The following is a 14,947-nucleotide window of genomic DNA, read 5'->3' as shown; positions in this document are numbered from 1 at the left end:
ACTCTTGAACACGAAAAAATAATCCCTCCATTCCCCCTCAAACCCCCACACAGGACTACCTCACTGGACTGTAAAATACAACATAACATACATCACAAATGTGCAATATATTTATCTGTATAGTAATTTTACCCATAGCTTTTCTTTTTATATCTATTTATATCTGCACCTTATTTTCTATGTAAATACTTGCTGCTGTTTTTTATCCTGCACTACAACGAGCCAAATGCAATGAAATTTCGTTCTTATCTGCACTGTAAAGTACAAGTTTGAATGACAATAAAGAAAGTCTAAGTCTAAGTCTAATATTCAACATCATTAAATTGAGCTTTTATGATTTACAGTATGCAATCAACAATACAAAAAGAGAGATTTGGATAACAGTTGTCACAAACACACTCAACAATACTTAATAGTTTATTTCCTTAAAACTAAGAAAAATTGTACAACATTCCAGAAAAGCCTTGTTGAAGGATTACTTTACCCGAGTGGATAAATAATATTTTACAACTTTAAAATTCACAATTTGGTACCTTCAGGGCATTTAATCAAAATGCTCTTAAATCTCAATATTTATCTAAAAAAAACGTGTTAACAGTCAAATCTATGTTTTAAACTGTGGTCATCCTTTTATGTTAATTGATGTTGTGTTTTTGTCTTCTAATGTGTGTTCTTTTTAGTATGTTGCATTATTCAACATGCACTCAGGTGCCCTTGGAACCAATTTAGTAATTAAAGAAAGAGTCAACTGAAGTATGCTAAATAAATATCATTCTTAGTTTCTCCCAGAAACATATTTCATGATATACACATAGTGTACACAGTTGTACTCATTTATAGTTTATATGTCTGTGTGTAACTTTCACATGTTCACGCCTCAGGACAACCACAGAAATGTCTTTAAGCAGGTATTATGTTTAAGTATTGACCTTGCATTACTTAAAATATAATATATATAAGGAAAAATACTTTTTTTATAAAGCAGCAGAAAGTCTCAACACTGTATCCTTAATTTCCCATAATACCATTCAACAGCTTCTCATACCAAGACAATTCTAGACAGTCTGGTAAATTGGAAATTGAAACACAGGTTTTCTGTTTAAATTGGACATCAAGGTTATTTCCTGATGAATGACAAAGCTACTCAGAGCCACAGAAAATATATAACAGTTTTCTTCTTGCCGAGTGATTCTCATGAATTATAAATTGACCTTTAAGAGGTTCATCATTGGAGTTCCCCTTCAAACTTGCTATACTTTAATACTTCCAGGTTATTTAAAGATAATGAATGCATGACGTCTGCATGCAAATGACACAGAAAGGACCAACTAAACTAAAGACCAACATAAGCTTATCTTTAACCACATTCCAGTGGTATGTCCTCAACCACAGAGTGGGCGAGTGAGTGCTGACCGATGGAGGAGAAGCAGCAGTTCAGTCATTTACAAGAGTTTCACATGGCTCTTCTCTGCCGCCTACTCCCTCAAACACAGCTCATGCTCAACAGGAGAGAAAGGCTGTAAGTGTGCAGGTGGACAGAAGGGGCACCGCTGTGTGGGCAGCACAATTTACAATCAACACCATCTCCAGATGCTGGTCATTAGAAAGCAACACTTCAGCAGCTTTCCCCCTCACCTGCAGCAGAGAACCAGTGGGATGGAGAGCTCAGCGATAACACCCATTTTCTGCCTGGATGAACTCACGTCAAACAGCCGAGTCACATGTTTAAATTCAGAAATAGCACTAAATCATCCACTGTCAGGGTGATATAGGTCAAAATCAACAGCCTAAGAATGAATTAGAATGCCCCATATGTAAAGTTTAATCTATTGAGTCATTCATGACAAAATGCAACCTTAAAATGTAACGGTAAAAGGTGCCAGTATAGCTAAGTGGGTGAAGCAGGCTAGAGTCCTCGTTGCACTGGTAGCAGGTTTGACTCCCGGTTCTGATGCTGTTCGGAACACGTCATCCTTTTTGTCTCAAGCTGTCCAATCCAATGAGGCATAAAAGCCCCAAATAATCTTAAGAAAATCAATTCAAAACACACTGAAAATAAATCCTATATGTTCAAAAAGGGCAGATTAACAAGAAATACAGTGTGGTCTGAAGGAAGTATGAGGGCAGGGTTGGCCTTGCATCCATGAACTGAATTTCCCCTCATGGAATTAATAAAGTATAAATTATAATGATGATGGCTGTAGTTCTCAAACTGGACAGCCCAGGTTTAACCCTCTGCCCCTTTTCTGCAGGTCCTCCCGAACACTCTCCCCAGCGTTACTCTAGCCACTGTTCAATCCTGTAAGCATAAACACCAAGAATAGATCTTTAATGAATGTTACAAGAAACACTTAGGTAGATCTAAAATGGATGTGCATTCCTAAAAACCTTTACAAAGAATCAGCTTCAATATTTATGGAACAAGTGTACTGTACTTTTGGCTCAAAGCAAGGTACAATCTGCCGCAATGCATTAGGCAGGACAATGTCGATGTTTAAGTCAGGAGACATAACTCATGAACCACAAGCTTGAACGTTACCATTTTGTGCCACAAAATATCAAATCAAGCTCAAGTTCTGAGATTCTTGTAACTATATAATATGCAACTTAATGCCAAGGTTCTTTTCTGCATTTTGATGGTTTAAGAGATTATGGATTTTTCTACTTCAGACACAGCTCTCCTGACCCTCCAATAGTCACGTATGACACATCACTTTAAGAGCCTTTGACACTGCATTTAATTTGTGCAAAAAGTCATGTCGCAAACTATAACCTTGTTTATATTCAGTGTGATTAGAACACACTCCCAATAGCAGTCAGTAACTGACCTAGAGTAGCGCTAATCCCAGATAATTTGTAGTACCGTACTTGAAGCCAATGTGATTTTGACATTACATTATCTGTATGAAAGATTTTAAACACCCCTTTTTAAAACCACCAACAGCCTTTGTTTCAGCTATCAGTGGCACCATAGAGATACCGTTGCTGCCATCTAGTGAGAGGCCACAGCAATGTCAAAGGCAAGGGTTTTATTTAATAATACACAACATACAAAAACACTGAAAACATTAAACACATCGTTGATAGAACATATTAAACTTCAGCTAATGGGACTTCAGATTGAGATGATTGCTCAACAACCTATAGGGGGAAAAAAAAAAAAAAAAAAAAAAAAAAGTTAGTGCATCATTTACAGATCGTAAAACCAAACGCTTAAAATAAAATTCACAGTGCCATGGCTCTTACCGGGTTCACTTCAGTGATGTCCTCGCTTTGCCACTCAACTTCAGTGTCACTTCCTGTGCCGTTGTGCGAGCAGAACTCCTCACTCTCAGTCTCTATAGTACTGGGCTGAGAAAAAAACTTGGCATTTGACAACTTACCTTTTTCCATTTCATGTTAAGGCGGCTTAGTTAAAATAACTGAAATGTGCATTGTAGTGCATCCTTTTCATCACTGGAATATTGACAACACTTCTCATTTGACATTCAGATCAAGGCCAGGCCATAAGGAAAGACCGCTTTACTCTCAATTTAAAAATAAAAGCAAAACACTAAACCAAAGTTAGTATGGGGCACTTTCTGCACCCTCAAGCACCAACCTCATAGTCAGGATCCTCTTCTGAGGCCTCATCGTCAGCAAGCTCCTGAGTGAGTGCCTCCACCCAGGTCGGCTGATCCTCGTCTTCATCCTCATCCAACTCATCCTGCTTTCTCTTGCTGCCCTTTCCGCAGGGTTTAGTAGGAGAGACTCTGATTTCTGTTGGTAAAAAATAAAAATTTGTCACCATCTTTTCTACAATGTCATCTTCCACTGAAATACAAAGATGAATCACACCGTTGTGGCATTCGAACATCTGATTTGAGCCTTTATGGATACCTTCCATTGGGTAAAAATATATATGTATATAAACAAAATTGAGAGAAACAAATCCCATCAGCCGAAGAAAAAGGTGTTTTTTCAGTCATTGAACTTGAACTGCTGCACTGAACATGGTTCAACAAACACCCTTAGTCCTGATATTTTAGCAGCAAGTTTGATTAATTTTACATTCAAATAATATTTGTTAAAATAGGATGTCCGGTCTTACTGTAGGTATTCCCATTAGGTCTAAAATTTGGGGGTTTAAACCTCAAATGATTGTTTTGACCATGACATTGCAATTTGAGTATAATGTTAAAACCTTGACCAGGCTAAGGTTTAAAAACAGGTCTGCACCGAGGTCAGGACATAGTCTTGAGTAGCTGGCCGTGGAGAACAAACAATGGACAAAAGTAGTTCATTCCAGATGGTAAATGTAAGTTTGTCGAGGAAGACATTATTGAACTAGTACCTGGGGACAGGGAGCGCCCGATGCTGCTGGACACCGGGTAGCCCAGGGCGCCCTGCACCCAGCGGGGCAGGATTGACAGCAGCAGGCGGGTGACCCTGTGCAGGCGCTTACGGCCTGCCAGGCTTTGGCGGGCAGGACTGGAGGTCGCGGGGGCTTTCTCCTGTGGCTGACGGAAGCCTAGCACCCAAAACAAGCCGCGACAGGCGCGTACCTGTGAATAGGATCCACGTTAGGTCACATGTTAAGCCAACAGGTCGGTACTAGACATTAGCTGCTGCTCGTACCACGATGCCGAAAGGCCAGAAGAGACCGCGCACCACGTATTGAACCACACCGTCTCTCCTTTCGACCGTGATCTACAAAAAAATAAGTCGTGGAACAACAAGTGAAAGCTTCGAAAAGCGAAACACACGTCTTTGTGTTCATCAAAGTAACAGGCGATTACTCCGGCCACCATTACCTCTGTGTTTTGGGCCTGCTCCTGCTCCATGGTGTCTCTGCTGATTTCAATCGTCATCCTGCTGCGGGTCAAAGCCTGGGGGGGGGACCTGTTGGCTGCAAGCTGCACCGAGGAGAAGAAGCTGGAGGACTACACAGTCTGATGTTTTTGGGGGTTGAGATGTACCCGGAGTTTCCCACTGTTTAGCCAATCAACTTGGACAAATGCACCTGGTGCAATCAGATCCGACCAATGGAGGATTCCCGCCAATTAACGAGCAACAGGACAGTGATGGTGATGGTGAACAACTTGGGCTTCTTCATCAAAATGGAGAGCTATTTAAATCAGTAGAACAGGATGGTACATTTATTTATCATTCTACAGACTTAGTCAAAAGTCAGCTGCAGTGGTTTTGTAGAAAAATAAAATATGGATGAAATGACTTAAAGCTTTAAATTATGTTTTTTCTATTAGCAGTGCAAGAGGAAGTTACTGCAAGTGAAACTATTAAAGTTAATAAATAGTGTTGAAAATGAAAATATCCATGTTAAAGACGCAGGAAAACACCAGTTAGGTCAAGACTTATCAACCATAACATGAAGTCCTTCTAGCGTCACACAAGATAGCATTACTCTCACAGATGCAGTTTGAGAGGCACTAAAAGGTAGGCCTATATCATTTATAAACGAGGCTGTAAACATGAAGGATACACAGAAGATAACATTTTAATGTTTAAAACAAACTTGAAAATGTCCAATTATGCCATTGCCAGCCAATAGAAAGTATTTTGCAGACTCGACTAAATAGCCAATTGTTGTCATACGGTGTAACAATTTGACAGGGCTTAATTATGTGTAACTTTTCATAAATGCGGCACAAGCTCAGTCAGTAGGGACTTGGGTTGGGAACCGCAGGCCAGGGTTCGCCAGTTCAAGTCCCGGTGCAGACCATAGACTTTAAATATTAAATTGCAGACCGAAATATTGAAGTTAGTCTTGTTGCTGGAGACGTGTCAGGTCACTGTGGTGTGCTCTCTGTGTAGCAGCCCCGCTCTGACATCATTAATGCATGTCCAAAGGTCCTGTTTGTGCATGAGTGTATTTCAATCAGGAGAGACAAGTAAATGATTCAAAGACAAATGTTTTTTTTTTAATGTGATATTGAATGATTGTCAGAGAATCTTTGGCAAGTGAAGTTGTCTGCCCTGAGCGACAGCCATGGAGTCCAGACACTGGTGGTGGAGGTGTTAGGTGATGATGATGATGTTGTCTGGGTGATTGAACTGTGAAGATGGTTTATGATGTCATCTGAGGCTGATGGGATAAAAGCTGATCGAACTGAAGAATGGGGGTTGACGAGAAAGGCTGAAGATATGGTCTGAGGATGAAGGGATGAAGAGGCTGACCAAACTGCGTAGACTGGATGGCTGACACTGTGATCTGAGGCTGGTGGGATGAAAAATGTGATGAAACTGCGAAGGTTTGGTGGTGATGGGGAGGCGGAGGGTCGCTCGTAACGGTGACATGAATGAACTAGTGGAAGAGAGACATTTTTAAACAAGACAGCAGCAAAATAATAGGCTTCTTCAAAAAAGCTTCTTCAGTTCTAAACTATTTAGTGGACGGAGCTAGAAATGTAAGCCTCTGTGGATCATTAGCTTGCTAATAATCAGCATTAATTGCTTATTGAATAGTTAATAATAGCAACCCCACTCCACACTGAACAGCAGCTTGAAACCATTACATCACAAACCGCAGCATGTTTACCCAAGACCCTTTGAGAGGCAGGAAGAGGCTCCAGCATGGTTCGCTCCTTTGCATATGAAGAGGTTCATGAAAGAGGCCCATTATTTTGCTTCCATACTTGACAGGCTCCCGTAATTGGACAACATTTCCTGATTCTTTCGTCACATATACCCATCTGTTGATGCGCGTCGTGGAGGACAAAATGCGGAAGTAGAGAGGTATAAAAGCCCGTCGTCTCTGCGCTTAACAAACTACAACCAAGCCCCTAGCAAAGAAAGGGAAAGCGTGATGGATAAGACGGCAGTCACACGGACTTTCAGCATTGGAGGTATTTGCAGTAGAACCAAAGCTCAAGACGACTTCTCCACAGCACGCAGGCACAGCAGTGCGGGGATCCGTGCACTCTTGTGGGCTACAGGCAGTGCAAAGTCCCTCGGTTGCTCTATTGGATCAGACTCTCAGATAAGCCAGCAGAACATTTTCCCAAATATCCTGACGCCTGACAGCATACCACAGTTCACCATACCTAGACTGTCTGTGCAGAACAGCTTAAGATCATCAGACCAAGAGGCAGAGGATGATGATGTAGGAACAGAAGAAGGCTCAGGGAATTCTGGGACTGAGCCAGAGACATCTTCTTCTTCCTTAGCATCGACTTCTACGCCCTCCTCATCCAGATCATACCCGGGTGCCAGTTTGGTCCTGTCAGACCGTAAGGCTGAGCGCAGCGTCTCTGACCCCTTAACCCAGAGGAGAGCTCGTCTTCAGAGGGAGGTTTCCAATTCCTGTTGCCACTCGGATGCCCAGCACTGCCTGGACCCCGTCAGCAGAGCTGCCCTCTCCCTGCCACACCTTACCAAGGTCACCACCCCGTACGGCTTCATCACCCTGAGCCAGAGCCCACACATGGTGAGCGAGGAGGCACTTCTCTGTCAGGGGATGCGGCGCTTAAATAAGGACGATGAGACCGCACGCTGTCTTAGCAAAGCTCCCGGGACGGGGACAGTAGACAACAAAGTTAGCTCCTCACACCTGTTGGGAGACAAGAAGAGACTCTTAAAAGATCCAACTGACTCTCAGAAGAAAGACGTATTGGTAAAAGGAGAAAAGGAAGCTCTCACTGACAAATCCGTCAATGCCACAGTTTCATCCTCTTCGAAGCAAAGAGATCAAGATGGCAAACTTAAGCGACGCTTTTCTAATCTTATAAGGAAACACTTAAAACCTCGCCATTTAGATTGAACTTATTTGCAACCATTTCAGTGTAACTTAATTTGCCATGTCCATTTGCTCATATATAAATGAAGCACTTATTCACACCATCATCTTGATAAATAATACAGCTTTTCTCTTGTGTCAGTACACAGAATGTCTTGATGTTTTAGCTCTGAAAACTTGTGAATATGAACCAATTGTTGTCGCTTGAAAAAAAATAAACCAACATAAACATAACTTTGCAGTGTGTGGCGTATAATATTTAAGTCTCATGTAGCCATGGAGTATTTTATTTCACATTTCCTGTTTCTTATGTCAAGGATCCCACAGGGTCTCGTCGAGGGTACAGGGATACTTCACTTCAGCAATGTGTTTAAGGTTAATGAATTCATCCACCGCTTTCAGGGTCTTAAATGTCACAAGCCGCCTGCTCCTATTCAACCCTGTGTGTTTAATATGTCTCTGTAAAGCTTTCACAGATCATCCTGCAGGAGTTCCATGTGTGCTGAGAAACTAAGCACCTCTCCTCTGTCCTTAGCATATGAAGAGCTTCAGTGGAGAGGCCCTTTATGATGCTCCACTAATGCAGCCTTGTATCTTGCATCCTCAACTCTCCCACGCACTGAAATGTAGTGGTTTATTGTTAGGATGACGCAGATCGCCTGCCTCTAATTGGAGGAAAAGGAGTATACAAAAGTGGGTCCCAGATCACAAGAATAGATTATATTTGTATATGATTTATAAACACCTTCCATGTTTGTTTATGCACATGACGTAGGTGATTATTTAAAAATATAATTAGAAATATTCAGAATAGAGTGCCAGTTTATATCCCTTCAACTAAAAAAGAGTTGCTCAATTCCTCTATAGGTTTAACTGTGTTTACCTCTTGTGACCATAATGCTATTATATCATTTAGGGTCAGTTAAATATGAGACACACTTTCAACATACAATTCAACAGCATCACAAACCACATCCTCAAAAATGATCATGTGTCAGTCAACGCCCCTAAAACCAGGAACGATTTTCCTTTTCTTCCCCGTAGAGTTTATGTCTGTAGTTCACACGACATCCCTCAGTCGTCTTACTTTAAAACACTTCATATTAATGCATGTTAACTGCAGTAGACTTATTTATTTCAGGAGAAGCATTTATACACAGGTTCTGTTTGAACACCACACTTCACACCGCATGCAGATTATTTTTGTTGATGTTCCTCATGAGCTCCTTATAAGGGTTTCCTGTAGGCTATGCACTGGGGGTCACTTCCTATTCAGTCACAATATGTTTACAGACACGTGATGATCATAATCTGGTGAATGTTATGGTGTAAATATAGCAGAACTACAGGACCATGACTCTGAAAAATCATTAGTCTGCAGCCCTTTGGTTGCATGAGTCATTCTGGGGATTCAGTACTCTAGGATCACACACTCCTCAAGAATACACTTTGTGTAACACGACCACAGATATAATGATTACTATATAAGTTTATCATATCACACACATCTGTGTGGGCATTATCTCTGTATCACTTACAGCACACAAGGCTTATTACTGACAACAGGATATATCCATACTTGGTCATTAAACTGTGGCTTTGTCACAATGTTCTTTGCTTTGGGCTCTGGTTTTAAGGCTTTATTTCTTTGTTCATATCCAATGTTTATGCTTTTTATTTTTTATATTCAAAGTTCCTTGTAGGATGTACAATACATGCACCCTGTTTTTAGCAAAATAAATTTGCCATACCTGCAGCAGGCTCAAGGAAATGTTGATCTTTTTGTTTTCTTAGTCAACCACCCTGATCCAGACGGAACTATCCAGAGACTATTGAATGGATTGCTGTGAAAGTTTTTATGGTCCCCAGAGGATGAACCCAATTCGTAATTTAATTGATTTTTCCCCTAACACGAGCCACATTTATACATTTTTGAGAATTGTAGTTTTTTGTTTTGTGTTCATTTTTGGGGGGCCTTTCTGCCTTTATTGGAAAGGATAACTGAAGAGAGACAGGAAATGCGGGGAGGAGAGAGTTGGGGATGATGTGCAGCAAAGGGACAAGGTCAGATTCAAACTCACGGCCACTGTGACAAGGACTAATAGCCTCTGTAAATGAGGTGCGCAACATAGCTGGCTATCAATAGGCCATTGGCGCCAAGATAATTGTGGTTTTAATTTTAAAAATCTATTCACCTGCTGAATGGATTCCATAACATTTTGTACCCACATTGATGTGTGAAGACCACAGATGGACTTCTAGCATCAAGTCAAATTATGAAGTTATTCAAAACATTGGTTGATGACCTATGTACCTAAATCCCATTAGCCCCCTGCTGTACTTTGTGTTGAGTGCTAATTCAAGTAAGCTAACATACAAAAAATACCAAATATAACTTGTTAAAAATGTAAGCATTGCCATTGTGAGCATGTTAGCATACAGGTTTAACATTTAGCTGAAGGACTGCTTCCTCAAAGGACTGCCTCACAGACACAGTTGCATGGCTGTCGACTATTAGTCTTTCTAGTTGAAACATTTCTTGTGTTTCCATTGGCTTATACTGAGTTGTGGCATCGTATTCTCTTATTGGCCAATGGGTTTTATAAACAGAACATTTCTAAACGTGGTAAAAGATGTGGATTTTCATTATCAAACCTAAAACCTAGTCTGATTTGTCATGTAAAAAAAACAAACAGTGTCTCTGTCAATGCATGGATGATTCAAATGTTATGTTTTAGTTATGTAACATGTTATGTAGGACAAGTAACTCACTTAAATCACACCCTTCACAAAGTTCCTCAAAAAGAGTTTACATATTTCAGTGTACTCTTTCCAGGGTTCCCTCAAGGTCACTTGTTATAGGAAATACTAAAACTAACAATCACTAAAAATAAGGTATCTAACTAGATACTGTGTGCAAGACATGCACATGGTGAACCATCTGTCTTTATCTGCTTAAATATTTTACCTTTCTTTTAAAGTCAGTGAAGCTCTTACATACAAGCACCAAATCCCAAAGAAGTCATTGCATGAGTTAAGGCCCAAACTGCTTCATGCTGAGGCTCCATGTAGCAAATGTAGATCAACGTTGACTGTGAGAAAGGAAGAATCAAGAGTGACAAGTGTAACTGCTCTTCCCCATTCTGTCGAGTTGAGGTTAGCTCAGCAAACAGTTTGCCCTCAGAAAGATACTTCTTTTCCGGTACCCACCTCAAGCTTTTACTCAAAAGAACGATGAGTGCAAAAGATTACGACGTCACTTTGAATTAAACATGACGAGAGACAGAGGAAGAGAGGGAGAGAGAGGCTGAGAAAAAGTTGACAGGGGGAGTTGCTGATGTTAAGGACGCGTTTTTCAGGGAGGTACTGACTTAGCCACCTGCTAGATCACGAACACGTTTTTCAGTGAAAGCGGTGAGCTGTGAGACAGAAGAGGGAGCACGTTAGGTGATACTTTGTAGATTCCTGATGGCCTCTGGTCCTGGGGAACAGCCACCAGCGCTGCCTGTTAAACAGCACAGGTAAGAAGAACAAATAAAACATTTAGTCTTTTAGAGACTGTATTCATTTATAATTATTCTACAGATTCTAATACCTGTTTTTATATCAGGTCTTATAGTCATATGATCCCTGTTAAAATAGCCTAAAACATGAGGACAGAAGTAGCACTTTCACATGATAAACTACACCACAGAAAAGATAAGACACACTTCAGATATATTATTTGCATACTGAACATTACATTGGATAGCATTTGCAGTCTGTGTTCTCACTGTGCATGTAGTCATTGTGTAAGGGTAAATGTTTTTGTTAATCTGTGCGTCTTCTGAAAAAGGAGCCATTCATCTAGATACTCCAGCCTGGAGTCCGACTCTGTTCTGCTCAGTCCTGGTGGACCAAACTACACTTACATTGATGTCTTCCCCGAAGCCCCTGACTGTCATGCTGCACAGTGCCCCATACACCAGCAATATGGTAGGATGAAAGAATAATGAAATAAGTTCAAACGAAGGCAAGACGTTACAAGCATGAAATGATATTTAAAAACAATTCTACAGCTGGTGCACACAGCTCATTGTGATGGGAGAATACAGTAGTGACACTACGATGTGAAGTTCATCTTTCTCAGTTCTTGTTTCCCATGAAAAGAGGACTGAAAGAGAGAACTTTTTGACATGTGTTTACTATTAAGGCAAGGCACAATGACTTTCATCACATTCAGACAAACTTCTTCATTCCCCTCTGGATGCTGATCCCCTTTTTTTTCCCCTCCGTAGACTCTATGTCTAAACTGCCGTATGTTTATCTGTCTTGTTCCCCTCTCATTTCTGACTTTGATTCTTCTTCTTGTGTTTCTTAGATCCCTTCCAACACCAGGTGAGATTTTTCTCTGACGGCACCCCTCCACCTGTCCCAAAGAAGAGGTTAGCTCGCACCCTCTCCCTCCCTGAAACCCGTGCACCTCCTCTTTCTTCTCTTCCTCCTCTCCAAAGACAACCGCAGAACTTTGACAACCCCCTGTACATGCTGGCCCCCATACCTGACACCTATTTCCATGGGGAGACTGAAGAGTTTCAGCCAGTCAGAGGGAGTCCTGTCCCCTTTCTGACCCTCTCCCAGCTGTCCTTCGACACCCCTGATGAACACCTGCCCTGCCTCTTTGGCAGCTTTGACGATCAGAGGGCAGTTTTTCAGGAGATTCAGCTTCGCCATTTACTTTTTTTGAGAAGTACTGTGCAGCGCGTGGAGGCGGAGATCCTGCTGCAAAATGAGGCCACAGAGGTGGATGTCAGCTCTTTCCAGCCTGAGGATTTCCTGCTGTGTGAGGGCAGCAAGCCAAAGCAAATCGGAGACACAGTTTACTTCAGCCTGCACAGCCCCAAACTCCCAGGGAGGGTGCTTGGTTTGAGGGTAATGTTACAGCTCTTTAAATGACTTCACATATTTAAATAACATTCTATAAGCATAACCATTATTTGTTGTAGTCTAGCATTAGTTGCAGTAAGGTTCTATTTGCAAAAATCTGTGAAATGGCACATGGCAACCAGTAAAACAAACATGATCGTTATCAACTTTGGCAGCCATGACACTGCCTTGTGGTACCAAAAACACTTCCTGTAAACTGTCATCAGGTGTCACAGCCACAACAGGAAGGCCAGACCTTCTTTTTTTCATTTTTAACACACGATTGAGTCTGTTTTACTTGCATCTGTCTTCGCAGGTTCACCAACAGACCAATGAATCATCCTCAGCTCACACCAAACATCAGCCATCACATGTCAATGTGCGAGATGTTATTGCTCATTTCCAACCAAGAAACGCACAGAGAACTGATTCCAGTAAATTACAAACTCAAGACCCCTCTTGTTCTCTAAAGTCAGACTCTAATGCTGCTAGAACATGCAGAGACAGCACTGAGTTTGCCACAGATTGTATGAACATTAATCTGTGCTCAGTTCAGTCTTTCCTCCAGAAAGGACACCAAGTGAGCGTTGAGGGAGACCTGCCAAACGCCACACTAGAAGACTTTGTTCAGGAGAGTCTCTCACTTCAAAGTGAGGACTGTTTGGATTATGATAGGCAGGTATGTGTTTTGTTAGTGCAGGTGTTGATAGGCTTGCAACATCTGTACATTAGTGGGACTGCAGCTGAACTCAGACCTCAGGAGGTCCTTTTAGTGTGGCCCAACAGAGAGACGGAAGAAAGTGCTTCAGGAGTCAAGAGAGGTTGCAGAACAAAGGAGGTGGAGTGGGAAAAGACGCCGGGTAAAGGAACAATCCAGATGTTATGGAGGACATGCGGAAACCCTCGTGTAGTTTTAACCCCACTATCTTCTTCTCGTCCAGTATCTCATCTGCTCACTTACATCAAATCCCAACTCATAGCCCTTATTCAATACTGCCTCAACTCACAAGAGTCGGCCACATCCTCATACCAAACAGGGCTACTTCATGTGTCCTCTCTGCTCCAGAGTGAGCACAGCGCTCCACAGCTGGCAGACATGGTGGTCATGCTCCAGGTGATCCTCTGGGGACCATGTGTCCCACTCTTTGACCGCAGAGGATCTGTGACGACCACTGTACACAACTGGCTGACGGTCAAGCGAGCCTTGCTGTTGATGAAGTTGGCCGAGAGAGGGCTGATCCAGGACCGGTCTGGTCTGGACTGGGAGGACTGTATGTGCCTGCGGTACCTGTCATTTACAGATCCTGAGATAATTGTGAGCATGGCCGGTCAGCTTTGGTTCACTGTGAACTTGGAATGACATTTGTTGTCAATGTATAAAAATGTGGAGTCCATCTAGATAGAAATTGCTGTTTTGATAATTCTTAGGTAGTTGAAGGTTTATACCCCAAAGTGCTCAAAATGTACAATTGTCAACAACATATCAATAAATTGACCTCTGAATGATGTGTGCACTCATTTTGTATCCTTCTTTAACATTTCTTGCAACTGACCAATATACATGATTAAATCTTACATAGACTGTTTTCTTTAAGAGTCACATAAATCTTAGTAATTTATTTGGGTTTTTTTCTCGATGCTTTGAAGAGGCAAGTCAAAAAAATAGGTACATGTTCCCATGTACCAATCAGGGTTTGAATACGAGCATCAAAAACTTCATTCTGGGTGAAGTCAATAGCAGACTATTAAACTCCAAATAATTAACAAGATCCATATTGTTGCCTGTTTTCTCAATTGGTGTAACAATTGAACTGAGGGTTGTAGATGAAGACCTTAAAACCAGGTTTTCAAGGGCTTGAAGACACCTACCGTTTCAAAAATGGTTGTCATATAGTTGCTTCGCTTGTCCCACCTGAATTCAATACAAGCACCATGATGGACCAATAATGTTATTGGTAATCAAAGGACAAATACTCCGCTGTTTAAAACGGCTGGATTGAGATGAAATGTATTCTCACTAAAGAGACAGGACTGCAGAGGTGAAACAGAAACCATTTCCTCAAAATGTCCAGTGCTCGTTTAAAGACTGCTAATTAGCAACATGCTAAATTCAAAGAGAAAAAGTAAGAAGCCAGTGGGATGCAGCCATAGAGGTTATATGACAGGTAACTACCAAACTCAGCTTCAATGTTTTACAAAAGAAGACTTTAATTTCCTCGTAGTAATACAACCTCACACGTTCCTTTGCGGCCTCCTGATACATTAACTAAAACAGGCTGCAGGTTTGTATGACTTCACATAAGCACA

At 41.4% G+C, this 14,947-nt stretch overlaps 2 protein-coding genes across 2 annotated transcripts; one reads left to right on the top strand and one right to left on the bottom strand.

Moving 5' to 3' along the window:
* Positions 1–3,014: 3,014 nt before the first annotated feature.
* Positions 3,015–4,995, bottom strand: org (oogenesis-related gene). Its single transcript, XM_061033318.1, has 6 exons — positions 4,794–4,995; positions 4,618–4,689; positions 4,334–4,544; positions 3,602–3,759; positions 3,247–3,351; positions 3,015–3,141 (listed from the first exon to the last, which is right to left on the bottom strand). The coding sequence occupies exons 1-6, from the start codon at positions 4,848–4,850 to the stop codon at positions 3,094–3,096; spliced, it is 651 nt and encodes a 216-aa protein (XP_060889301.1). The 5' UTR covers positions 4,851–4,995; the 3' UTR covers positions 3,015–3,093.
* A 5,925-nt stretch (positions 4,996–10,920) lies between these two features.
* Positions 10,921–14,148, top strand: peak3 (PEAK family member 3). Its single transcript, XM_061033316.1, has 4 exons — positions 10,921–11,256; positions 11,571–11,710; positions 12,096–12,646; positions 12,957–14,148. Exons 1-4 carry the CDS (start codon positions 11,204–11,206, stop codon positions 13,998–14,000), a joined length of 1,788 nt encoding a protein of 595 aa, XP_060889299.1. The 5' UTR covers positions 10,921–11,203; the 3' UTR covers positions 14,001–14,148.
* The last annotated feature ends 799 nt before the right edge of the window (positions 14,149–14,947 follow it).

Source organism: Labrus mixtus, chromosome 3 (assembly GCF_963584025.1).
Source record: "Labrus mixtus chromosome 3, fLabMix1.1, whole genome shotgun sequence".
Lineage (NCBI taxonomy): Eukaryota > Metazoa > Chordata > Actinopteri > Labriformes > Labridae > Labrus > Labrus mixtus.
The sequence above is the reverse complement of the archived record's forward strand: the minus strand, read 5'-3'. Positions and strand labels throughout refer to the sequence as shown.

Bases quoted from the DNA above. Each gene is read 5' to 3' on its own strand.
- peak3 (XM_061033316.1), top strand. From the start codon at position 11,204: ATGGCCTCTGGTCCTGGGGAACAGCCACCAGCGCTGCCTGTTAAACAG. The intron at 11,257-11,570 runs GTAAGAAGAACA...CTTCTGAAAAAG, and splicing joins CTGCCTGTTAAACAGCACAG to GAGCCATTCATCTAGATACT. The intron at 11,711-12,095 runs GTAGGATGAAAG...TGTGTTTCTTAG, and splicing joins CCCCATACACCAGCAATATG to ATCCCTTCCAACACCAGGTG.
- org (XM_061033318.1), bottom strand. From the start codon at position 4,850: ATGACGATTGAAATCAGCAGAGACACCATGGAGCAGGAGCAGGCCCAA. The intron at 3,760-4,333 runs GTACTAGTTCAA...TTTTACCAACAG, and splicing joins CGGGCGCTCCCTGTCCCCAG to AAATCAGAGTCTCTCCTACT. The intron at 3,142-3,246 runs GTAAGAGCCATG...TTCCCCCTATAG, and splicing joins ACATCACTGAAGTGAACCCG to GTTGTTGAGCAATCATCTCA.